This window comes from Cryptomeria japonica, chromosome 11, assembly GCF_030272615.1.
Source record: "Cryptomeria japonica chromosome 11, Sugi_1.0, whole genome shotgun sequence".
NCBI classification, from domain to species: Eukaryota; Viridiplantae; Streptophyta; class Pinopsida; order Cupressales; family Cupressaceae; genus Cryptomeria; species Cryptomeria japonica.
Genome location: NC_081415.1, coordinates 451,851,223 through 451,878,015, shown reverse-complemented (window position 1 = coordinate 451,878,015; position 26,793 = coordinate 451,851,223). Strand labels below are relative to the sequence as shown.

Here is a 26,793-nt window from a genome sequence, read left to right as displayed (position 1 = left end):
TCGTGTATCCACCTCCCTTCGAATACCATTATTGTGGAGCCTTTGCCATCTATTATTCTTTTGCCAATGCCAACCATACTAGGGCTTCTAGAAATTCATCGAGGGCTTGTGATCAAATCTTCCCATTCTATTATGTCGCTAGTCCTCAGATCAATCAAGTGATCTCACATTTCCATGTCATAACCCTTGATTTCTCGATAGATCATTCACCCTACCCTAGCTTTGGTTGTCCGGTCTCCTATAATTCTGGTTTGGGAATTGATGGAAGTAATTGTAGCCACGTTGCCACATCAGTCGATCCTCTCCCTAGTGTGGGTTTCCTCGATCCTCTCCCTAGTGTGGGTTTCCTCGATCCTCTGCTCTCCACAAAGTATCTCTTGATCAGGGTCCAAAAATCCTTAGATCAGCCAGCCCTTCAAGAGTCATATCACACCAAGATCTCCCATCATCTCTCTGCTGCCTCTGTCCGAATCTTGCCCACAGTTCCTCGATCGGAAATTTCCAATCTGTTCTTCCACCCATTTTCCCACTCTGAATCCATCTCTTTGCTTCTCCCTTCGCTCCTCCCATCATTCTTCTTTGCACTCCTCCCGCACCATATTTGTAGTTTCCATTATCAATCAATCCTGGATCACCCTAAAAAAATTTATCTATATTAATTGAACAGAAGATATTTAAAGCTAACATTAGAATGGAATTAGTCAATGTTCATAGCCACCTTGCAGCTTGTGATATAGTTAAATAGTAAATAGCATTCCTAGGAATAATACATATTAAGCGCAAGACTGTTTACAATTCTAAGAAGCAAGGACATCAAGAGTTGTAAGCACAGGCCTAGGGGCAAATGCGATACCAGGTCGAAGTAAGAAGATGCTTAGACGGCCTACCTGTGGCCTTGATTCTTTTTATATGTTAATTGCTTTTATTCAATAATGCATTTCAGTATTGGGAAGTAAATTCCTACTGAAAACACCATATCTATCTTTATTTTAATTCCTCATAATTTTGGCCAGAGAATCAGATTTATTTTCCCATATGTGAAAATAAAGCAATCAATGTTCAAAGAAAACTTCATCTTTATTTCAACAAAATTAAATATATTTTTGGCAATCATGTGAAATAATACAATATTTGCCTCAATACAAAATTACAAAAACAGATTTATGGATATGGCTGAATGATTCAGTTAAGATAATCATATAAAGGATATGAGACGAAAATGCCAGAGGTCAGGATGAAAGTGCACGAGAATCAAAGAGAGAATATTATGCCAGAAGAATTCTCAGAAAAATTGAATTCATCTTACAATTGATGCAAGGAATCCCCTAAAACATCAGCGTGCATGTATGATAAAGACTTCAAACAGTCCTTACTGCTGTTGTTCATAAATTTGTGTGTATGCTTCAGAGAGTGCAACCATCTGAGGTAGAGTCTCAGCAACATGAAGATCCTGCATTTCGTACCTGTAGAAGAACACAAATAATATGGAATCCAGCAATCAATGCTTGTGAAATGATTGCATATAGTACATTAATTTGATCATCAAGAAGTTAAGAGCTTTTATTGCAGAGATTTGGAGAGATCAAGGCTCAAACCTAGCAGGCTGTGTTGCCATTGTTTGCATACCAAATAAAAGCAATAATTAAATACAAGATCAGTTGACACAGATACACCCTTACCAGCCTTCTTCTGACTTTCTCTGTACAAACACTCGGTAAGAACCTTCACCAGGCTTCCCATCATGAACTGTATTTGCAATGAGGTCATACTTAGACCGTAATTTTTCATTACTTTTTGGGGCAGGCAAAGGAATATAATCCTTCAATTCAAGATTTTTTACAGGAAAGTTCACTGGGCAAAAAAAACGCATCATATAAATCTGTTAGCGAGCACCCTAAAGAACAGCATATATTAATAAATTTTAAGTTTCAAGATATTCACCAAGAGTAGGGTTCTTTTCCACAAAAAAATTGTTCTTTGTAAATCGTCGCATATGTAAGATAAGATATTGTGGCAGCCTGGTGACCCGATATCTCATCCTGGCAATTTGGGGACGGACTACTTCAGTAACAGATTCACCATCAAATTTCTTTAGTATGTTGAAAAGAGGAACCTGATACATAGCAAGGACCCATTACAAATTGTTTTAAACATACAATGTACCTAGGAATACTAAATATAGTGTGATTTTCAAAGGTAACATTCTATACATTTTTTTAATTTACTATGCATTTAATAGTATGTTTTTCCCAAAATATAAAACCTTCAAAAATCAGAAAAAAATCTGAGTACCTTAAACATGGAAGGCTTGAATGGCAGAACCAAAAGTGTATTCTATCCAACCAGAAGAATTGGAAAAGCTTATAGATTCCTACCATATATATTTTCTGATCATGGGTAATTAGCTTATCCCAATTTTTCACATCAAGCTGGAAACCACTCATAGAGGATTGAAGACTACAACCAAGATGGCCAAAGGCCCAAATGTCTAAAGCATGCTTTGTACCTAGGTCTCACTGTAAACAGCAGACATCCGACAATTTTGACCAACTGTTCTAGTAGTGCCAGACAAACAAAGATTATGCTATAAGGAATATAAGGAGATCATAAATGAAAGCATAGACCAATCAAGGTGGAGGACATGGCATGTCACCGCTAAAAACAGAAGAAAGAAGCTTGGATTTCTACTACATATATTGCAGAAGCAAGAAGATGAGCTTGTTTAAATTTTAAATGCTAGCTTTGAAAAGACAAATGACAAGACATACACTCAAATTGCAGGTAGATGAATAGGAAACGGATATTCATAAAGATTGCTTGCAGCTCACATCCTTGCAGTGTAGACAAAGTTTGTGAGCATCAAACATGAATTATATTGGATAGGTTCAAACTTTTGCTTAGCCCACATACCTGATTTCTTTTAATGTAAATTATTGAAAAAAAAAAATCGTTATTACAAATCACAATAGGCACCAGATTGTTGCTAACATCTGCTGTAATCAATTGAAATTAGTTGGGGACACTGTGCCTGCCTAAATCTCCTACCATAATACATACAATATCAGCATTGCCTTAGTCACTGTTTATGAAAATAAATCTCCTACCATAATACATACAATATCAGAATTGCCTTTGTCACAGTTTATGAAATTATGTGAAATGCTGCAAAAAGTGATAGATTCCCTGTATTTCTTGTTGGGTGCTTTTTTATTGCATTCCTCCCTCATCAACAATATATCATATCATACTTGAACTACTGAAAATACTTGCCTTCACTTGACATTCATCTTTTTGTTGCAGTTAGTGCTGCTCACCTCCAGGATGAACTGTCTTCCACTGCAACAGAAATGTACAGTTATTTTCTTCTTGATCTCTAAATATTATTTTCTTGGTCTTCTAGATCTCTGCTCAGAGGGTATAGGGTCTTTCAACAGTGCTCCTCCTCCTACAATTAGCATGTTTCCTCCCTCAAGAGAGAGTTTTTTCATTGCACCTTCAAATCATCATGTACATAGTACAATTAGCATGTTTCCTCCCTCAAGAGAAGAGTTTTTTCATTGCACCTTCAAAACTTCCATATGTTATCCTATCATCACTGCAGCAATACAATACAGTTCCTAGGATAGGAATTCGATTTGAAGAGGTGAAATACTCACTCTGAAGCATAATCACAATACTCTTCACAAGTGGCTTGTGTAATGCTTGCTATGACTATTCTCCTTGAAATCATAAAATGATAAACATCATTCTTACATAGAATGTGGAATAGTTTAATTGTTTTATTTCCCAAGCTCGCCAACAATTTGTTGAGTATTTTCCAAGCAAGTGCCATCATTTTTACACCTACTTTGCCAAGTTTGGTAACTTTTTCTGAAGGTTTATGTCAAGGACTTTGGTATGTGAGTTTATGCATCTTTCCTCCAATCCTAAAAGCTTCAAGGTGGGAATTGCCTATAACTGAAAACATCTTGCACCGATTGAGGTTATTATAAACAAAGAAGCTATTATCACTGTTTTGTTGTCTTAAAAAACAGACAAGATGCTAATTCAAGTTCCAATGAATATGGTCTTTAAAAAGTGCAGGCCTATCCATGAAGCATCCTGTGCTGTTTTGGAATCTATAGAGAATCTTAATACCTGTGTTTCTATTTGAAATCCATTATATCCTACTCAAGAGAATTTTGAGCAGAATAATTGGAAGAGGATTGGAAATAATATTGGTTAGTTTTGCACACACCCTCGCAACTCACTTTGAAGCAGTCTGTTTTTTGACTATGCATGTATACTTATAAAGTTTGACATAGAAAAATCTCTCCCATATATTAGATGACATAAAGTTAGAAATGGTAAGCAATATACCTCTCTGATTTGCCTAATAATAGGCAAATTGTTATGGCTAAACCAGAAGCTTTATTTAGTTGCAAGCTATTGTATTTGTTTTTTGCTTTCTTGCCTATGGAAGGTTGCATAATGTAATGAAAAACTACAGCTTGAAAACCTCAGACCTCACTTTGAACAATTCTTTTTTTAATCTTGAAATACTGTAAAGATGCAGGCCTAGCAAACAATCGGGATTGTGATCAAAAGAATGCTACACAGGAAAGTTCCCACTTGGAACTACAGAAAAAAAAGGGAATCACATGACCACAAACACCCAACAACTAGCCACAACACATGATAGCAAATAATCCAACCATACGAATACAAAAATTTTAATGAACACATTTTTGGGTGAGTGGGATTTATGGGAGACCCGAATGCTCCTACATCAAACACATCAATTGGAATGCTTCATGAGTTTTGCAACCCATGATAATTTTATCTATGTTCCACGGGAACGCATCCCCAAGCTTGGTACCCCCATACCAGTACTTGGGATGATATGGGGATGTGGGGACAGTTCCTGAACATACCCTGCCCATTTTTGTGCAAAAAAAACCAGTGTTCCACGGGCGTCGGGGACGGGGGGACGCGGGGACGGGACGGGGGGACCAAGGGTCTAAATTTGGGGACGGCGGGGGGACGGCGGCGGGGGGGGTGTCGGGGTGGTGGTGCTCATATACTTATACATATACATATAGTACTTGAAAAACTAGTTTTGAAAAGATGTATAACAGTATAAGAATTAGATTTCAAATGAAACTATAGGAAATACCAAGATTACTTAGATTAGTAATACGTAACTAATTGCTAAAAGTAAATAAAATTTGACAAATGAAATTGTCAAATTGGAGATTTCTCATTTCTATCATATGAATATCGAAAAAGGGAAACGAAAATAGTAAAATACGAATATCTAATGCCATTGCAAAGTCTATAATAATAAAGATGATTACATGATTCATCATTACAATGAGTAGCCAAATACAAATACGTGTAGCAATAGCATTACAAAAGAGACTAGAGTCAAACACAAAATGACAAAACTGAAAACTCAAAATGTAGCTAATGGAGGCCTCTAATCATCTGCGAACTCCTCCTCACTGGAACTGCTGGACTCCTAAGGATCAAGGTCCCTCAAGCTCACACCAACTAGCCCTGCATCTGAAGTGGTAGGATCATCCTCATCAATCTGTGAAGGCTCCTCTGGCTCTACATCCCATCGTGCCGCTGGACTCTCCTTGTACACAAGTGTCTTGCGGTCCATGAGACGCAAAGCACTGTGTACAGCCACAAGCTTCTCTGCTCTCTTAGAGGTAAGTCTGTTCCTCTTAAGAGAGTGGATGAAGCTATATGTAGACCAGTTCCTCTCAGCAGCTGAAGAACTGGAAACCTGGGATGGCAGACGGATGGCTAGAGTGGTGGTCAAAGATTTTGGGCCATGACAATTCCACCATAAAAGTGGGTCCTCCTGTGCCATGTTGTCTATATCCATCTTTGCCGCATCTGAATAACCTCTAAGAGTGGCAAATCTTCCCCACTCAGTGCGCATTGTGCCGGCATCTCTGGAATCAAACATCTTCTCTATGCACCTAAAGAAACCCGCCTTCACCTCATCATCCTCAATCGGTGTCAGTCTACCCGGTCTAGCCTTGTACCACTTAGGATTCAAGGCAAAGGCAGCCATATGCAAAGGAGTGTTCAACTTGTCCCATCTACGTTGAATGATAGGCTGGATTTGCTCATTGTAGAATACTAAAGAGGGGTCCTTCACTCGCACAGCAGCCCTCATCTGGTCAAGCATAGAGTCAATGCACTCATACACCTCTCCAAGGTTAGGTGCATCCCCATCCCCATATCTAATCACCTGGAATACTGGAGAAATGATAGAGACAATGTATTTCGCATCAGTCCAAAACACATCACTCTTCACTATCTCCTTCACCCTTCTCCCCTGCTTTGTCTTGGCCTCAGCCCACCTATTCCACTCATTAGTCATAACCATGAGTTGCAATGCCTCTTGCAACTCAATCATTCTCTCCAAGAGAATGAAATAGGATGCATATCTAGTCTCAACTGGTTTCAAAACCTCCTTCTTCGCGAAGGTCCTGAAGAGTGCATGTGAAGTGTGGTGGTTGCAGATAAACATCTGCACATCTCTCGCATCGGTGACCACTCCTCTAATCCAATCTATCTTCCCCATGTCCTTGAGTGCATTGTTCATGGCATGCACACAACATGGGTCCACCAAATGTGTCTATAGGCTGCCTCAATGAGTCTCCCTGCTGCTCTACACTCATGGGCTGCATCTGTCACTACTTGGACCACATTTTGTGGCCCAACCTCCTCAATAGCCTGCCTGAGGACCTGAAACTGGAAATCAGCATCTTTACGATGCCCTGTACAATCAACTGCTCTAAGGAAGTATGGGCCCTCTGCACATGTGACCATGACGTTGATGAGTGGACGATGGCTAATGTCCATCCACCCATCCATAACTATGCTGCACCCCGATGCCACTCAACATGCCTTCATCTTCTCCATCAAAATATTGACCTTGGAATAGCTTTTATCCAAGATCGAGGTCCTCATTTTCGTCTCCCCTGGTGGCACATAAGATGGTCCTCCCTTGGCCACCATAGCCATCATCTCCCTATAATAAGGAGACCGTGTAACATGAAATGGAATGCCATTGGCAAAGAAGAACTTGCCAATGGATTCATCTATCTCATCTCTCAGGTGCACATTAAACATATCAGCAATGGGGTTGCTTTGTGGTGTCTGCAACTTACGTTTCCCAGCCCTGGCGGCAAAAGTGGAAGTGGATGGAGATCCAAACATCATTCCTCCCGTCTGCGAAGCATGAGAAGTATGTGGCACATTCAGGTTGCCCTGAAGTGCTGCCCTAGCAGACAAAGTAGTAGGCATTGAAATATTTGTGTCATTTGGAACCCCCCAAAGCCTGTTAAACTCAATTATGTACTGTATATTTTTGGCTTCCTCCAAAAACTTACAATGTTTCACGCCTTTTCCTCTCCAAAACAGAAAGTGTGCATTCACCCTACTAATGCTACCGAACCATTCTGTGCCACAAATATTGCACTTCCACTTCCTTGTTCCCCCACTTGAATGTGATGCAGTGCCTTGTACTGATATTCGTGAAGCAAACTGTTTTAGAGGAGACTTAGGATCAAAATGACCCCTGGCATATGGTGCCAACAACTCTAAAGGGCAACCTGTACTAGCTGGTGCACTTGCCATAGAACTAGATTGGGCTCCAGGATCAGCCCCATGGTCACCCCCCTCATTTTCAGGTTCATATTCTGAATCATTCTCACTATGAGAATGGATTTCCATGTCATCTTCACTCATGCCTTGGGAGCTCATTGTGAAATTGACACTACATTTCACAAAATAAAATAAAAATAAAATCAGCCTAGTTTAACAATATATTTTTAAATTTTTTTCCTATTCATCTCAAAATGAGATTTGATGTTGAATCTTGAAGGCAAAATGATTTACATTTCACAAAATAAAATAAAAATAAAATCAGCCTAGTTTAACAATATATTTTTAAATTTTTTTCCTATTCATCTCAAAATGAGATTTGATGTTGAATCTTGAGGGCAAAATGATGAATCATTTTGCCCTCAAGATTCAACATCAAATCTCATTTTGAGTCTTGAGATGAACAGGGAAAAAAAATCTAAAAATGACATAGAACAATGAAAATCAGAAAATAAAACAAAAAAAAAACAAGAAAAAGTTGAAAAACCCTACCTTGTGCTTGAAAAATCTCTCCAAAATGTAGAAGAATCTTCTTCTTCCTCTTCTTCTTGCTTCTTCTAGCTCCTATCACGCTTGCAATCAGCTTTTCTCACCCCTTCAATCAGTCTTCTTCAAGTTTTTCCTCCTCTTTAGCTTGATGGAAAAAAAAATCAGTTTACCAAAATGAGAGTTAAATCTAAAAGAAACATGCTTTTGTGTTGCTTTCGGGGGTTGGGTGGGGCCCACGTCCAATTAGGGTTACCCCTTAATCCCCTCAAAAGGCACATGTTTTTTAAAATATGGCTTTTTCGGTTTGTTTAGGCGTGGGAATGCGGGAGACGCCCAGGCGTCTCTCAAGGAGACGCCCAGACGTCTCCGAGGAGACGTCTCCGCATCTCCCTTGTTTAGGCGTGGGAACGCGGGAGACGCCCAGGCGTCTCTCAAGGAGACGCCCAGACGTCTCCGAGGAGACGTCTCCGCATCTCCCTGCTTTTTCGGTTTGTTTAGGCGTGGGAACGTGGGAGACGCCCAGGCGTCTCTCAAGGAGACGCCCAGGCGTCTCTCAAGGAGACGCCCAGACGTCTCCGAGGAGACGTCTCCACAACTCCCTTGTTTAGGCATGGGAACGCAGGAGACGCCCAGGCGTCTCTCAAGGAGACGCCCAGGCGTCTCCGAGGAGACGCCCAGACGTCTCCGAGGAGACGTCTCCGCATCTCCCTGGGAGATGCGAAGACGTCTCTACGTCCCGGCAGCGATTGGGTGGTGGTGGCAAGACGGCGGGGGACATCGCGTCCCCGTCCCCCCATCCCCGAGACGTCCCTGACGGGGGGACGCGCCCAAAAAGGGGGGGGACGTGTCCCCGTGGAACACTGAAAAAAACAAAATTGAACCATTTCCTTTTTTCCATTGGGGACGTTGTGCAATGTCCCCACTTCTCTAGTTGCTATCCAGATGCGTAAATTCACCTGTCATCCATCTCCACAGGTGAATGTTCAGTGTTTGGAGATGATTGGTTAGCCAAAGGGAACCCACACTTAGTCATTTTCTTGCTTTGGTGGACTTAATAATATAACTTTATAATATAAAGTTATAAAACTCACTTTTTTTAAAAGATGTTTTAACAAGACTTTATAATTCATCCCTTGGCACATCTTCCAAGGTGAAAAGTAATTTTAAAAGGTGGCCAAATTTTAATGATGAGCTGACCCTCATACCCATCGAACTTATGGAGGAAGAAAAGATTCCATTGGAATCTTCTATTGATGCTTCTAGGGCTCGAATTAGGGATTGGAGGCTTAAGAAGCTTGTACGTGCAAGTTTGGGGTTATATTTTTTGGAAATCATTCATTCTTTCTTCTCTGCAGCAGTCTGCCATAGCAGGTACAGCTTGTGGATTTCTGATTGAGGACGAAAACCTTCAATCCAGAGTTGGTTGGACGATACCCCAACCATTTCTAGCATTTCAGCATTCAAGGAAAGCCTCAAATTGGGTCTTAGAGGGCCAAATTCAGAGGTTTTGATGATTGATCAGCATCAATAAAGCTTATTTCTCATATCAGGGCGGTTTACCATCATTTCCAGCAAAATAAATGGTTTCTACAGCCAGTCGTACCATCCTTGGGAGCCTAGGGTTGCAAATAAATAAATAAGGAGGGTTTTGAAGCAGCTATTGCTTGCGAAATCATTGTTAGGAGGTAACTAAGGCATTTTGGTGGTCTATTTGGTGAAACCTCGACATATTTGAATGATATCAGCAAATTAGAGGGGAAAAGGAAGCAATTTTGGTGATCTCTCTTGGCAAGATTTCAGAATAAGCTCCAGATCAACTATTCATCCCTTCAGTTGTTTTTAATAATTATTGTTTAGAGGAATAAAACATGTTGGAGCAGTTGGTGCACATTGGAAGCTCCTGTAGCAGCATTTTCATTCAATAAAATCAATGAAGAAGCCCTCCAGGCAAGGCATCGGACCCCTAGTAGGCCAATTTGGCATGTTAGTGTTGAAATTTATTTATTCTTAACATTTGTTAGTTGCTGTTAATAAATCAGACATTCTGAAATTTAATTTCAGTAGTTGTAAGTTGTTCTAGTATTGACTTCCAAAATTGCATTATTCATTCTATCATTCAAGAACCCCAAAAACACATTAAAACCAAAAGAACCTCATCAAAACCAAAAAATTATATCGTTGGTCAAAGATTCAGTTGAGACAAACCAATCAAATTTGTGCCAATCCCTAGTTGGCATCTTTCAATGGTATCAGAGCAATGATCCTACCAGCTTGGGGGTCACCGGAGTGATTCTATGCATCAGGGCAGATTTGGCACTTGTAGATTTTACACACACAGAAGACCTCAGGTGGATTTGAACTTTGTTACTGAACAACCAGCAGAGAATAATAAGGCTGATCAAGAGAATAACAGGGATGAGGGAAGACAGGAGCGCTCGGATCCTGATGAGATTATGAGGAGCTTGGTTGATGCACAGCCGAGAATTGTCTAGGCTATTAACAGGTTACAAGACACACTGGATAGGATGGATTTGGGAAATCACAGGGTTAGGCGCAGAAGTCATAGCAGATTAGTTTCAGTTGTAGAGAGTCGTGGCAGCAGTAGGGCTCCATCTTCCTTGGGAAGTGCATCTATTTCACCACGGAGAGACATGACACATAATAGGACAATCGATAGACCTATGCTTCCTCGGTTCACTCCTAGAGATGAACCACCATTGGCTGATCCACAAAATGGAGTGACTTTTCAAGATTCAGTTATGGCTGCCAGCGATGAGTGGGCTCGACTTCCGGCACATGTCAGAGATGCTTTCCCTTTTGTTAGTGAACAGATTTGTCCTTCGAAGATAACTATACAAATAAACTCAAAATACCCAGAATGAAGGACAAAAAGTACTAACAGTTAGATAGATTATCATTGAAGTGATAATCTTCCTCTGAAATGAGAGGTACAGCTCCCTCTTAGAAGATTTACAATGAATTAAATTGCTAAGATGCTTTTAACCAGAAAGCAATAAAGGAAAATAACATTCATCCATAGCCATGAAAATGAATGCCAAAGACTTACAAAACAGATATAAATGAAGACCATTAAATCAAAGTTTAATTTTCTGCACTTATGGATAGCATTTAGACTAAAAACCAAGAGAGAAAGTCGTTGCTCCAATATGGCTTACTTTCAAGCACACAGACTTGTAATAAATCCACATACACAATTGATTATAACAGAAAAGACATTAACAAATAACTACAAAGGCTCAAAGACCAGCTACAGTCATGAGAAGAATATCAACAACACAAAGATTGAAGATATCATCTACATTTTTATTCATGTCTGGAAATCAACTCAAAGATTGATATTTTCTGTACAAAGCATTGCTTAGAAAAGCTTCAACTCCTCCCTTACAAATAAAAATCTAATCTCCCTAACCCACAGGCTGCTGGAAGAAAAGAAAAAGAAGAATAACCCTTGCTCTTTCAATCATTTTGCCATAAATAGCTACATGAGATCATTATTCGGTTTTATAACCGAATCTTGAAAAACCTTTTCACTTACGCTTTTCACTTTCCCCATTACTCTTTTTTTATAACATAAAATACTTATAAACATTAAAAATATAATTCTCTAAAGTTTATAATAATATTTGGATAGGTGGCACTTGAATATTTTAAACCAAAATGAAAATATTCAATATGCTGGGCGGGCTGAAAATATTTGTGACAGTCAAAGTCTGTCTCGGTACGGGGGCCATAACTTTTGTTTCCACCGTTGGATCTTCCTCAATTTTGATTATGTTGGCTGAAACCTAGTTTCCTCCATTCTGACCGGAGCGATTTTAGAAATAATGTCTGAGTAAAAAGATATGAGCTACTGTGTGCGGGTCTATATGATTGTCATAAAATCAAACCTGCAGAGCTTGAACCTTGAACTTCATCGAACAAATTGAACATCACTAAACTGTTTGAACTTCTCTAAACTGTTTGAACATCCCTGAACTGTTTGAACTAGGTTCAAATGGTTCACAGTCTAGAGAAAGAGTATATGAAACATCATCCGCGATCGTGAAATAGAGTTGCTGCAAAACACTTGATATGAATGTTAGCCCGAAAATGTCTTATACACAACTTAGAACCTGCGGTACCTAAATGAACACTATGAACTCTATTCAACATGGTTCAAGGGGTTCATGAGGTTCAAACAACTATTGAAACTTAATGCTAAGGATTTAGAAATAATTTACAAGAGGATTAGGGACTGAACCAATGAATTTTTAACAAGACAAAGACTCAACTAAAAATTTTGCAAGGCGACTCACTCTTGTTATGAGGTTTGAATGACAAGATAACACCTTTGCATCAATATTGTATGCAGCGCAGAGATTCTATGAGGGGACAAAATGACCGATGGCCCAGACAGCAGTAGAATAATGATTTGAAGAAAGCTACAGATAAGCTTACTTTATCCACATTTGATGGCAGTGGCTCCATTAGTGCACGAGCATGGGTCCATAAGTTGGACATATACTTATCCTTGAAACCTATGGCTGAAGATGAAGCCATTCAGTTTGTTGTCCTGCATTTGGAGGGTGTTGCATAGGATTGGTGGCACCATGGATTAGTCACTTGGAATCATGCCCTTACTCATCCATACGCAGAGTTCACAGAAAGACTGATTGCCAAGTTTGACAGGAAGGATGTGGAACTATATTACAGGGACTTAGCTCTACTGAAGCAGACAGGACATGTGGAGTCTTACATTAATGAGTTTCAACGTGTAGCAGTGATGGTGCCTGAGATACCCGATAGGAGGGTAGTAATGCTTTTCATTGAGGGTCTACATGAGAGACTCTGTGGTTTAGTCAAGGCTTTGAAGCCAAAGAATCTACAGGAAGCTATACAGATTACATTAGACTTGGATACCTCACCTCCACCCTCCACATTTCAGCAAAACAAAAACTTTCCCAGGAACTCCAAACCCTTCTAAAAGACATTTACTCCGCAGAAGGGAAACACATCTTCTCCTAAGATTGATCAGGAATCTAGGAATGAATTGAGAAGAAAGAAGTTGTGTTTTACTTGCAAGGAGCCTTCAGAACCGGGTCACAAATGCCTTGCCAAAGGCAAAGCCCATCTCATTGAGGTGAGCTCAGACGTGGAGGATGAACACATACGGGACATTGATGATGAGGAGGTACATAATGAGCCACCACAAATTGAGCTAGATTCTATGGATGCTTAGCCTATGGCCAATGTCACTATGGCCACACTTTCTAGCTATCCTAAGTTCCACGCCTTCAGACTGAAGGGGACTATTCAAGGGCAGCATGTAGTGTGTTTGGTAGATGCTAGAGCAACCCATGAATTTATTGATATCAGCACCTAGTAGAAAAATGTGGGTTGCAGTCAAAGGAATTTTCAGGATTTGGAGTGAAGGTTGCAAATGGTGCAGTGTTGGGATGTACTAGGAGGACTCCTCAGCTCAGTATCCAAATGGGAGACTACACATTGACAGATGATTTTTATGTTCTGCCATTAGAGGATTATGATGCAGTTATTGGTATGCAGTGGTTACAAGGAATTGGCAGATATATCATAGATCACCCCAGGATGCAGTTGGAGTTTCTAGCTGATGGTAAGAAGAGAATATTGAGGGCATTGTCAGATGGAGGCCCCAAGGAGGTTTCTTCTTGCAGGATGGAGACTATTATCAGCCACCGAGACATCCTTTGGGCTACACAGTGCTTTATCTCATCTAAGGCACCTTCATCTCAGGATGGCAAAACTTATCATATAGATATTTAGCAGATTTTAGATAAGCATGGGGTGGTGTTTGGTGATATACCACTTGGTGTACCGCCTGATAGAGGCTTTGAGCATGTGATAGAGCTAGAAGAGGGAGCAAAGTCGGTCATGACCACTCCATACCGCCATCCTAAGGCCTACAGAGACGAGATGGAGAAGACCATCAGAGAACTTCTGGACATGGGATTCATTAGACCGAGTTCTAGTCCCTTTGTTTCTTCAGTAGTAATGGTGAAGAAGGATGGGACCCTACGCATGTGTATTGACTACCATGCACTCAACAAGAAAACCATTAAGAATCAGTATCCCATTCCACGCATTGATGAGCTATTGGATGAGCTTCATCGCACAGTTTATTTTTCGAAGATTGAACTTCGATCGGGGTATCATCAGATTAAGGTGCAAGAGTCAGACATTCACAAAACAACTTTCACGTGCCATTACGATCACTATGATTTCTTAGTGATGCCTTTTGGTCTCACTAATGCCCCAGCTACATTTCAGTCATGCATGAACCACATATTCAATAAGCATTTGCGTAAATTTGATTTACAATTCTTTGATGATATCATGATTTACAACAGATCATGGGAGGAACATTTGAGGCACTTAGATGAGGTGTTGAGCATTATGGAATCATAGTCCTTGTATGCTAAAATGTCCAAATGTGAATTTGGGCTCACAGAGATTTTATACCTGGATCATGTGATAGGTGTGGATGGAGTTAAAGTTCATCAAGAAAAGATCCAGGCCAATCTTGACTGGCCACCTCCCAGGAACATTTCAGAGTTGCATGGTTTTCTTGGGCTATGTGCTTATTACAGGAGGTTTGTTAGAGGTTATTCTCAGCTTGCAGAACCTTTGATGGATCTCACCAGGAAAGGGGCTTTTAGATGGACTCGGGAGGCATAGGGGGTGTTTGATAGGCTTAAGCAGGTGATGAGCACTTGTCCTGTGTTGGCACTTCCTGATTTCACCCAGCCTTTTGTGCTTGAATGCGATGCTTCAGGAGAGGGTGTGGGTGTCGTACTCATGCAAAATCATCATCCTATTGTATACGAGAGTAGGAAATTGAAAGACAATGAGAAATTATACTCTACATATGATAAAGAAATGTTGGCTATCATGCATGCACTCACAAAATTCATACAGTACTTGGTTGGAAGGAAATTTATTGTTAAAACTGATCATAACAGCCTAAAGTACTTTTTAGAACAAAAGGATCTCAATGAGAAGCAACAAAAATGGGTCAGTAAGATCCAAGCATATGATTTCGACATTGAATATGTCAAGGGGAAAAAGAATGTTGTTGTTGATACATTATCTAGGAAACCATCTATTGTTGTGCTTTGTTCAGAGTGAGATTTCAGCTGATTGGAAATCTCAACTTTTGGTAGAATATTCCAAAAATAAGCATGCTTGTGAAATTATGGACGGAATCATTCAGGATGATAGATACACGGTTGTGGATGATGTGATTTACTATAAGGGAAGAATATATTTGGTTCCGGAATCTAAACTTAAAAATCAGATTTTACATGCTTACCATGACACTCCTGTAGCAAGACGCCAGGGGTATGGCAAGACCTACAGGCAGATTAGAGAGAGGTTCACCTGGAAGGGCCTCAAAGATGATGTTTTACAGCATGTAAGGGAATGTATTACTTGCCAACAAAACAAAACTGAAAATACATACCCTGCTGGTCTACTGCAACCTTTACCCATTCCAAAGCAAAAATGGACAGGTATTTCGATGGATTTCATCACTGGACTTCCCAAGGTGCAAGGGAAAGATTGCATATACATGGTAGTGGACAGGTTCACTAAATAAGCTCATTTCTTTCACATAGCAGCAGATTATACAGCTTCACAGGTTGTTGATGTATTTTTCGAGGTATTTTGGCTTCATGGTCTTCCAAAGTCCATTGTTAGTGACCGTGACAGCAGGTTCATGAGTTCTTTTTGGCAGGAATTGTTTAGACTCACTGGCACAGAGTTGACTCCAAGCACCAACTACCACCCTCAAACTGATGGTCAGACTGAGTTTGTGAATAAATGGATTGAGGGGTATCTACGCAACTATGTGTCAGGACAGCAGCGTTCTTGGATTCGTTGGTTGTATTTAGGAGAGTTCTGCTACAACACGACACATCACATGTCTATTGATATGTCACCTTTCCGGGCTCTATATGGTTATGATGCTATGACATTTATGGATTTGGCACTCGAAGATAGTAGAGCACCATTGGCACAGGGTTGGCTTCAGGAGAGCCAAGACATTCTTAAGGCACTTAAGGAGAACATTCAGCGAGCCTAGAATCAGCAGAAGCTATATGTTGATCGCCATAGGATTGAGAGGTCATTTGAGATTGGAGATATGGTGTTCCTGCACCTCCAACCTTACTGGGAAAGTTCTTTGAAGATGAGTGGGGCAAAGAAGCTCAAGCCCCGATTTTATGGACCATACCGTGTGTTGAGGAGAGTTGGAGAAGTGGCATATGAGATTGAGCTACCGCCAAAGAGCAAGATTCATAACGTCTTCCATGTATCTTGCCTTAAGAAGGCAATTGGACAAGGCACAGTGACTTCATCATTGTTACCACCCTTGAATGAGGAGGGGAAGTTGGTTATGGTACCAACTGAGATCCTAGATAAGCGTGAGAGGACTTTACTGAACAAAGTGATCAAGGAATACTTGGTTAGATGAAAGGATTTGCCCATAGAGGATGCCACTTGGGAAGGTGAAGCTATTTTACAACATCCAGCTCTTCGGTTGCTTGAGGACAAGCAATCCCGGGATGGGAGGACTATAATGTCCCCACTTCTCTAGTTGCTATTAAAACTCACTTTTTCTAAAAAAAGAAAACGTTAATTTAAAAGATGTTTTAATAAAACTTTATAATTCACCCCTTGGCACATCTTCCTAGGTGAAAAGTAATTTAAAAGGTGGCCAAATTTTAATGATGAGCTGACCCTCGTACCCATCGAACTTATGGAGGGAGAAAAGATTACATTGGAATCTTATATTGATGCTTCTAGGGGTCGAATTAGGGATTGGAGGCTTAAGAAGCTTGTACATGCAAGTTTGGGGTTATGTTTTTTGGAAATCATTCATTCTTTCTTCTCTGCAGCAGTCTGCCATAGCAGGTACAGCTTGTGGATTTCTGATTGAGGACGAAAACCTTCAATCCAGGGTTGGTTGGACAATACCCCAACCATTTCTAGCATTTCAGCATTCAAGGAAAGCCTCAAATTGGGTCTTAGAGGGCCAAATTCAGAGGTTTTGATGATTGATCAGCATCAATAAAGCTTAATTCTCAGATCTGGGTGGTTTACCATCATTTCCAGCAAAATAAATGGTTTCTACAGCCAGTCGTACTATTCCTAGGCTAGCCGCACCATCCTTGGGAGCCTAGGGTTGCAAATAAATAAATAAGGAGGGTTTTGGAGCAGCTATTGCTTTCGAAATCATTGTTAGGAGGTAACTAAGGCATTTTGGTGGTCTATTTGGTGAAACCCCAGCATATTTGAATGATATCAACAAATTAGAGGGGAAAAGGAAGCAATTTTGGTGATCTCTCCTGGCAAGATTTCAGAATAAGCTCCAGATCAACTATTCATCCCTTCAGTTGTTTTTGAAAATTATTGTTTAGAGGAATAAAACATGTTGGAGCAGTTGGTGCACGTTAGAAGCTCCTGTAGCAGCATTTCCATTCAATAAAGTCAATAAAGAAGCCCTCCAGGCAAGGCGTCGGACCCCTAGTAGGCCAATTTGGCATGTTAGTGTTGAAATTCATTTATTCTTGGCATTTGTTAGTTGCTGTTAATAAATCAGACATTCTGAAATTTAATTTCAGTAGTTGTAAGTTGTTCTTGTATTGATTTCCAAAATTGCATTATTCATTCTATCATTGAAGAACCTCAAAAACGCATTAAAACCAAAAGAACCTCATCAAAACCAAAAAATTATATCGCTGGTCAAAGATTCATTTGAGACAAACCAATCAGATTTGTGCCAATCCCTAGTTGGCATCTTTCACAATGTTGGGCTGTAGGGGATGGCCAAACATCCACTAGGCATCCCCCAACTGTCCCAGGAACATCTAGTAGTCCCCTAGAGTCAAACAATGGTTTTAAACACCAAAACCAAAAAAAAAAAGCAAAGTTTTTTATTCTTTTGAAGACCTGGACGGACCCACCAAGACCACTAAACAACAATAAAAAAAATAGAAAACCTGATCTAAGCTTAAAACAACCAAAAAGGAGAAAAAGACAATTCATTTTAACATTTGCAAAGTTGGAGAAGAGCAGCAAGAGAAGGAGGAGGAGCTGGTCAAGGAATGAACAGTAGTTGACAGGGGAGATTAGCACATCAAATCTACTTCAATAGAGGTAATTTTTCATTTTGTATTTGTTTTCTTTTATTTCAAGTTTTCCAACACAGAGGGAGGGCATTGTGGGTTTTTTTTTGAACTTGCAGCTCTCTTTGACATTCTTATGCAAATAAAATCATGAGCAGCACTAGGAGTAGTAGTGGGAGTACTGATAGTGAGAATGATGAAGTTGAAATGGAAGAAATAACTGTAATGTACCCTTGTTGAAATAGGATTTATAAATAAATAATAATAATATATTAAAATATAAAAGAATAAAAATAAAAATTATTATAATTAAAATTTAGTTAAGTTTAATGAATGGTTAAAAGGCATGAAATGAAAAGTTGCGACTCCCTCAAACATGAGATATAAAAGGGAGAGAAGAGAACTTCAATTGATTAAAAAAAGGAAAAAAGGAAGAAAGAACGGAGCAAAGGAATTAAGGAAGTGATTCTTTCAAAGGGGCAGCACTGATGAAAGGTTTTGACCCTTTCGAAGGGTGGTAATTGTGAAAGTTTGTGACCTTTAAGAAGAGGTGTGACTCTCCCTCACACTGGAGGATATAAAGTGGAGAAGTTTTCATTTGACAAGGAAGGATCCATGGAATAGAACAAAATATCTGAAGCGTTAAAAACAGATCTAGGAGCAGAAATTATAAGAAAATCTGGAAGAATGATATGAACATTTATCAAAGAGATCAGAACATGAATACAAATCTGCAAACAATAATAAAGCAGGCATCGAAGGAAAAGGAGAGGAAACATTAAATAAATAACTAGAGAATCAGACCTGATGGAATAGAAAGGATTCTCATTCACACACATATATATCTTAATATAGGCAGCAGATCAGATTCATATAAATGGCAGACCTGTGCATTTAAAGAGGGAAACAAAATCGAATTCAATCTGTCCAAATTACCACAGCAGACTGAAAATACATAACTTGCAATAATTCTACAAGTATATTGGGCAAGATTTAGTGTCCTCCGAAAGGGGGACATTACAAGTGGTATCAAAGCATGTTCCTGCCAGCCTGAGGGAAATTAGTTAATGCAATTAAGTCATCAAGCTTTAGGGGCTATTGAAAGAGGAAGAAAGAAAGCCAAATACATAATATAAAGGCAATAGTCGATGGTGAAACAAAAGGAAATCCAAGTAAGAAAACAACGCACGATGGGAAAGATCTTAAAAGCATCCAAGCAAGAGAAGAAGGGACAATTAATAAATGGAGCTTTGTGGAGGAGCCAATCTAGTAATTATGGCACCCTTACATCCTCAAGATTTATGTGACATATTAAGCAAATGTTTGAAGCATATTGGAGAAAGTTTACGACACATCAATGAGCATACAAGAGCAAAAAGATTGGGGTTAGGCCCACTTTCTGACATGAAATGGATTAGGAGTAGAAGGATTGGGGATAGGCCCACTTTCTGACTCGACATGGATTAGGAGCAGAAGGATTGGGGTTAGGCCCACCATCTCACTCGAAATGGATTAGGTGCAGAAGGATTGGGGTTAGGCCCACTTTCTGGCTCAAATTGGAATAGGACCAGAAAGATCAGGGTTAGGCCCACTTTCTAGCTCAAGAGGAAAGATGGGGTTAGGCCCACTTTTTGGCTCAAGAAAAAAAGGAAGGATCTAACAACATGTGTATTTGCTTGTATACTCCATGATTGCATATATTCATGTGTATGCTCCGTGTTTGCGTATATTCATGTGTGTACTTCGTGTTTTAATGTGTATGCTTCATGTTTGATTCATACTTGATATGTATTAGATATGTGAATAACTAGAAAGATATAAGTTGCACTTGAGGTCATAGATGTGTGTCATGCTTCTAATCCCCATCTTAATATATGTTAAGATCACCCATGCTTTAATACAAATATATCCATAGTATGGTGCAAGGGTTGAGTCAACCAAATTAAAGAAGAAATACCAATCTCCAAGGGTTCATTTATTCAGTTCTTAGAAACCTACATTGCTTGAGGACAAGCAATTTTGGGAAGGGCGGACTGTTATGTCCCGTTATTGAAATAAGATTTAGTAATAGATAATAATAATAAATTAAAATATAAAAGAATAAAAATAAAATTAATATAATTAAAATTTAGTTAAGTTTAATGAATGGTCAAAAAGCATGAAATGAAAAGTTGTGAGTCCCTCAAAACATAAGATATAAAAGGGAGAGGAGAACTTCAATTGAAAAAAAATGGAAAAAAGGAAGAAAGAAGGGATCAAAGGAATTAAGGAAGTGATTCTTTCAAAGGGGCAGCACTGATGAAAGGTTGTGACCCGTTCGAAGGGTGGTAATTGTGAAAGTTTGTGACCTTTAAGAAGAGGTGTGACTCTCCCTCACATTGGAGGATATAAAGTGGAGAAGTTTTCATTTGAGAAGGAAGGATCCATGGAATAAAACAGAATATCTGAAGCGATAAAAACAGATTTAGGAGCAGATCTAAACCAAAATAATAAGAAAATCTGGAAGAATGATATGAACATTTATCAAAGAGATCAGAACATCAATACAAATCTGCAAACAATAATAAAGCAGGCATCGAAGGAAAAGGAGAGGAAACATTAAATAAATAACTAGAGAATCAACCTGATGGAATAGAAAGGATTCTCATTCACACATATATATCTGAGTATAGGCAGCAAATCAGATTAATATAAATAGCAGACCTGTGCATTTAAAGAGGGAAACAACATCCAATTGAATCTGTCCAAATTACCACAGCAGACTGAAAATACATAACCTGCAATAATTCTACAAGTATATTGGGCAAGATTTAGTGTCCTCCAAAAGGGGGACATCACAATAACTCAAAGAACTAGACCTAGAAGTAGGGCAGCCACTGGGGGGTCTTTAGGGAGTGTGAATGTAGCAGGGGCAGCAAGTTCAACCTCAAACCCATTTGAATGTCCTTCCCAAATCCTCAAAACCTATGCAAAAGGCTGATTCAACCCCCAAAAACCTCTATTACAATTTTGCTACACGAGTTGACAAAGATAAGCTAAGTTGCCAAATTCTTCCCTGGTAGCCCAAGGTCTTGGTCTGTTGTGGCCCAAATGCTAGTCCGGATGCGGTCCGGGCCAAATACACCCAGGGTCCTGCAGTTTGCCTATGGGTTTGTTGTGAAGGACCCGGGGAGAATTTGGAAGAATTTGCAGCGAATTTTGACCTCAGCGGCAGAACCCGAGAAGAATTTGACAGATTTAAGACATTTTTTTTTTTTTTAAAGTTCTTTTTTGGTCCATTTTGATCAACTCGACCCTCCAACCCTAAAAATACACCACTAAAAAGGCCAAAAAGGTGAAAGATATCTCATTTGTGCATTTGTGAATTTGCTACAGCAAGAGGATGATGATATGTTCGATGACTTTTGATGATATTTGATCAGTGATGGCTGATTGTTAATGTTGACATTATTATTTTTGAATTGAAACATTGATATGGTGGTGTATTTTGGCATTTTGCTATGTTATTTGGACTAAAACATTAATATATATGATGGTGTATTTTGCTATGTTACTTTACTATTACCATAGTTGATAGTGGTGTATTATGAACTTATTTGCTGCTGCATATATGTATATATTTCTTATTTTTTATTTTTATATGTTTTTGTACGGACGAACTCAAAGCAAACCTGAACCCACCCCAAAAAAATTTGAACGAACCCACATACCTGAATCTTGAACCCGAATCTGAATCTGAACCAGGACCAGTAACTAAGAAGGTAAGGAAAAAAAAAATCAGGGGGTAGTAGAGTATGGGAGTGGCATTTGTGCCACAAACAATATAGGGGCAGCTATACTAGAGTCTATCGCCATCTTTTGTGGATAACTGGTCAAGGGGCGAAAGGTTGCAAAAAAAAATAACTCAAACTGAGAAAATTGAGGCAACTAAATTGCATATGGAGGGGGAAGCACTAAGTAAAGGAACTTCAATGGAAAATTTGCAGCCTAGTGTGTCAACGGAAGATGCTTCTCAAGAGGGAGAGGGTGCCACTTATACTAGAGAAAAGACAAAGAAGACTAAGAGAGAAACTAATGCTGCTGATTATACAAGCATGAGATAAGGCTGAAGCCTCTGGTGCTAAGTTTCTTTATGCTCATGCTATACTATTACATGTCTCACGTTCATCATATTTTAAAAAAATGTTCAAAGACGTCATAGGATCTGGTCCCTCATTTGTTCCATTTGGAGAGACTAAGCCACCACCCTTCTTGATAGAGAGAACTCCAAGATGAGCGTTTTGATGGAAAATATGAGACAAACATGGGTGAGGGATGGATGTTCCATAATCATGGATGGGTGGACCAATATCAAACATTGGCCACTCATCAATCTTATTGTCACTAGCATTGCAGGCTCTTATTTTATTAGCTATGGAAATTTCTGATTCAAAGCTCTTTTAATGGCCTCTTGAAGGGTTAATGGGTCAAATACCTTAATTAAACCTCTAAGAGGTTCAATTGGTCCTTTGATAAAAAGGACAGTTAAACTTCTTCCCAAAACATCGGATACCATTACCAATGATCTTTAGAATTCTTTTACATTTTTCTCCACTATCTTCTTTTGTTTTAATTGTGTCAATTCTCTAAAATGGACTTCCGGATCCTTTCTATCTTAAATTAACCTTTTGTAGGATTCATATGTGTCTATTAGTCTATGACCTTGGGTAACCAACCCATGGTACCACCATTCATGAGCTGATCCTTCCAAGTGTAATGTCACAAATTTGATGGCACAGTCCTCAATCATTGGTTTCATTGATATGTATGTATCTAATTTCTGCACACATGCACGAACAGTACACCTATTAGATCCGTCAAACCTGGATAATGTAAACTTGACCAAAGCTTGTTGATGTTCATTTTGTCTTGGTTGGGATCTAGGCTTCATTCTTGGTCCATTTCTTCCTCTCTTCATATTTATATAATTCGTGAGAGACAATTCTTCTTGAATTTCTCTTGGGAGATTTCTATATCCTACATAACAAGCAGTGATATCATCTTGCATTGAATTATGTGTTTCTTCAATGGAATCTTCTTCTCACCTTTGAATGAAAGTGGGATGAAGGGATCTATCCACAGACCCAATCTTGATTCTTTATGTTAAGACTTTTATGCTCATTATCGTTAAGCTTAGAAGCTTCCCCACTATCTTAAATATTGGAATTTTTTGCATTATTCATCTTATGTAACATTGCCTCATCATATCTATCATAAGGTCAAATTTTTTATCTATTGTATTTGCAAAATCATAGTTGTCATTCTCCCTAACCATTTTTACTTCTGCTGTCTCGGAATCTAAAAGTTTTTCAGTCACTTTGTCCTTAAAATTTTGAGTTTTTCTTAGTTCTCTTTGATAATATCTGTTGGCTCTGTCACTAAATTGCATATGAAGGAAGACTCACAAGCTAGCAAGATACAGCTCTGATACAATTTGTAATGCCCCTTTTTTTATTTTTTTCTTATTTTTCCTTAAGTATAATAAAAATCTAACTCACAATAAAACTTGCATAAAATTAAATGTGCCATTTTAGAAAATCTATCTACCACCACATAAATGGAAAACCAAACTTTTCACAAATGAACAAAGCACATCAATGTACAATATCATTTTGTTCATTACATGGTGGAGAATTGGAAGGTGATGGTTGAAAAGATTGGCACTCTAGTGAATGTTGTGGATGCATTGACAAAACCTATGAGCATGGAGAAGTCAAAGTGGTGGAGTGAATCTATGAGTCTTGTGGCCCCTAGCAGATAGTTGATAGTGTTGGTGTTCCCTTTTGCTCTTGCAAGCCATACGACAAATGGAAGAATGTTAAGATAGATGTGTCATACACCTTGTAATCCTACAGATCTATTTATTATTCATTTATTAATTATTAATAAGCCCTCGTGGAAAAGGGTGTCCTTCTATGACTTGGTTATTATGCAATGTGTATGCCTTAATATAGTGAGAGCCTCTATGACAATGAAAGAGTGTGTAAGAAATGTACGAGCATCTATGATGCATACAAGGGCATGTACGAGAGGAGTTACATTGTTGACTTGACATGTTGACCAACTTATGACACATGTTATGATGTGTCACAAAGCATCTTTGCATGGAGATAATGGAACCAAAATGAAGCGCACAAGTTGGTGGGTTGGTTTTGACAAAGTTATGACGAACTATCACAAGATGAGAGCATCTATTAAAAATAGCATGTTGACTCATCATGGGGAATTTGTGCCCTTGGTTTGATGCCATTTTTGGGTTATGGGATTGGATCATGGTTTTTGAAAACCATCTAAGATTTGTAGTGTGTTCCCCTTCTATTGATTGGGTGCTTGAGATGGAGATTTTCTATATGCTATTTTTGTAGGTAGTCGTACTATTATGCTACTGGAAACTCTCCAAATTTATTGTCGGTATTATCTCATGTGAAGACTTGAGCCTAGAATTATATTCTAACAATTGTTGCTATTAAAAGTACAAATGATTTAGAAACTAATGGTGTCCCGGGGAAGGAAGATAGTGTTTCAGGGTTTCAAGCATTGCCGAACGGCTCAATTTCTTGGCAGGCGACCGAATCAAAGATAACACAACCCTGTTTGGCGCCCTCCAGGGCGGGCTTGGGAAGATCAAACAAATGGAAGGCATACACCCCTCCTGGTAAAACGGCGAGATAAATCTAAGCGCGCTCAGTGCTCTCAAAATCGGTGGAGGTTTTCGAAAAATTTCTCTAGATTAGGAGGAGGTTTTAACAAATTGGAAGGCAAAGAGTGGAAACTAAAAGATTAGGCTGGTGTGAAAATAGAGGATCAAGCGAGTGTCGAAACCGCTCAAGGTAGAGTAGTTTCTCTTTAGATAGATAATGAAGAATGGCAAGATGCTGTTGAAATGCTTTGAGAGAAAAAAATTTATGAAGTGGGCTGGAGATTGAGTTTGTAAATGGTGTGATGAACAATGGGGGAAGAATTTTGTTTCAAAAACCCTTCCGTTTGGATTTTATTTGGTTATTTGTGAAAGTGCTAGGGAAAAGCAATGTATTTTAAACAATTGCCCATTTCTAATGGGGGGGAATGGGCTTCTTTATCAAAGACTGGGCTCCTAACTTTGATCCTATAAGACATCCATTGATGAGAATCCGGTGTGGATTTGCCTCTATAAACTACCACAGGAATATTGGGAGTTGGAAACCCTAAAAATCATTGGTAACAAGATTGGATGATTTATAAAGGCAAGCGAGGCTCTGGAAAAAAGGACTATAATATGTATGCAAGGATTTGTATTTATTGAAGACCACATCCTCCTCTTCCAGAAGCAATTTAAATAAGAGCGGGTGAAGGTATCTAGTGGCAATAGGTAGAGGTGGAAGATATAGTTGAAAACTACAAGTCCTGTAAAGAGTTAGATCATTCTATTGAAGATTGTGTTAAAAATAAGAATGGGAAAGAACTGGAGAAAGATCACCTCATAAATAAACTAGCAAATCTCAATAAAGAAGCCGATTAGAATCCAACTATAGATGCTCAAATCAATAAAGATTTGGGAGAGACATCTTTGTTAGGTAAGGATATGAGGCCTTCAAATGATCATGTGGTGGAAAATTAAATTGAACCCCATCCTAATGAAGAGCAAGAGAAAGAGCTAGAAGATATCCTGAAGGAAAACCAAGTACAAATGGAACCCCATAGTGTTGTGAAGGTGGGGATCCTTGGTGACAAGCCTTTGAATGATGGAAATGACCAAGATGTTTTGGCATTTTCTCAATGAGAGAGGAGACTGAGACAAAACCCAAAATTAGTCTAGAACGGGAGAGAGTAATTTTAGACAATCTCGAGGAGAATGTAGTTTCAGCAGTTTAAGCAAAGGATTATTATAACTCTATTCAACTAGATATAGAAGCTCAAACTTCTAAGACTTTGGAGAGGGATGAGTTGAAGTCTTTAGAGCAGACAAATGAGAATCTAACAAATTCAAAGGATAGCTTTGGGATGGAGGTGGTGGCAGATGATAACGATCAACCAATCTAGAATAGTTAAGGACTCTACTCTCCAAAATGGGTTTGATGCGACGGATCTCTCTACTTTAGGTATGGCATCTAGAGGTATTTCCAACATCCTTCTTTCAGATGATGATTATGTTTTAGAACTCGGGGATTCATAAGGTATTTGGAAGAGAGAACTGTAATTCAAACTAAATCTAATATTGACAAAGCCAAAATTGGAGAGAAGAAATCTAGGGGACCTAAGACAAATAAAATGAATTTGAAAATTGCAAGGAGTGCAAAAGGCCAAAGAAAACTCACATCTAGGAAGGGCTTTACCCTTCCCAAGCAGCCATGAAAACCATACCATGGAATGCAAGGGGCTGCAATGCCTCTAACAAGAGGCATCTAATCAAGCGATGTTTTGATCAGACATAGCTAGATATAGTTTTGCTTCAAGA

General features: G+C 39.0%; 1 protein-coding gene across 3 annotated transcripts in view; it reads right to left on the bottom strand.

Moving 5' to 3' along the window:
• Positions 1-1,055: 1,055 nt before the first annotated feature.
• Positions 1,056-26,793, bottom strand: part of LOC131041409 (uncharacterized) — a 114,352-nt gene continuing 88,614 nt past the window's right edge. For 2 of the 3 annotated variants that reach the window (XM_057974481.2, XM_057974483.2), the window contains 3 exons: positions 1,942-2,113; positions 1,680-1,851; positions 1,056-1,463 (listed from right to left, as the gene is read on the bottom strand). In XM_057974481.2, coding sequence (XP_057830464.2) covers positions 1,370-1,463; positions 1,680-1,851; positions 1,942-2,113 — 438 coding nt within the window. In that variant the 3' untranslated portion in view covers positions 1,056-1,369. The remainder of the gene's footprint in view (positions 1,464-1,679; positions 1,852-1,941; positions 2,114-26,793) is intronic. The other variant, XM_057974482.2, reaches the window with a different exon arrangement.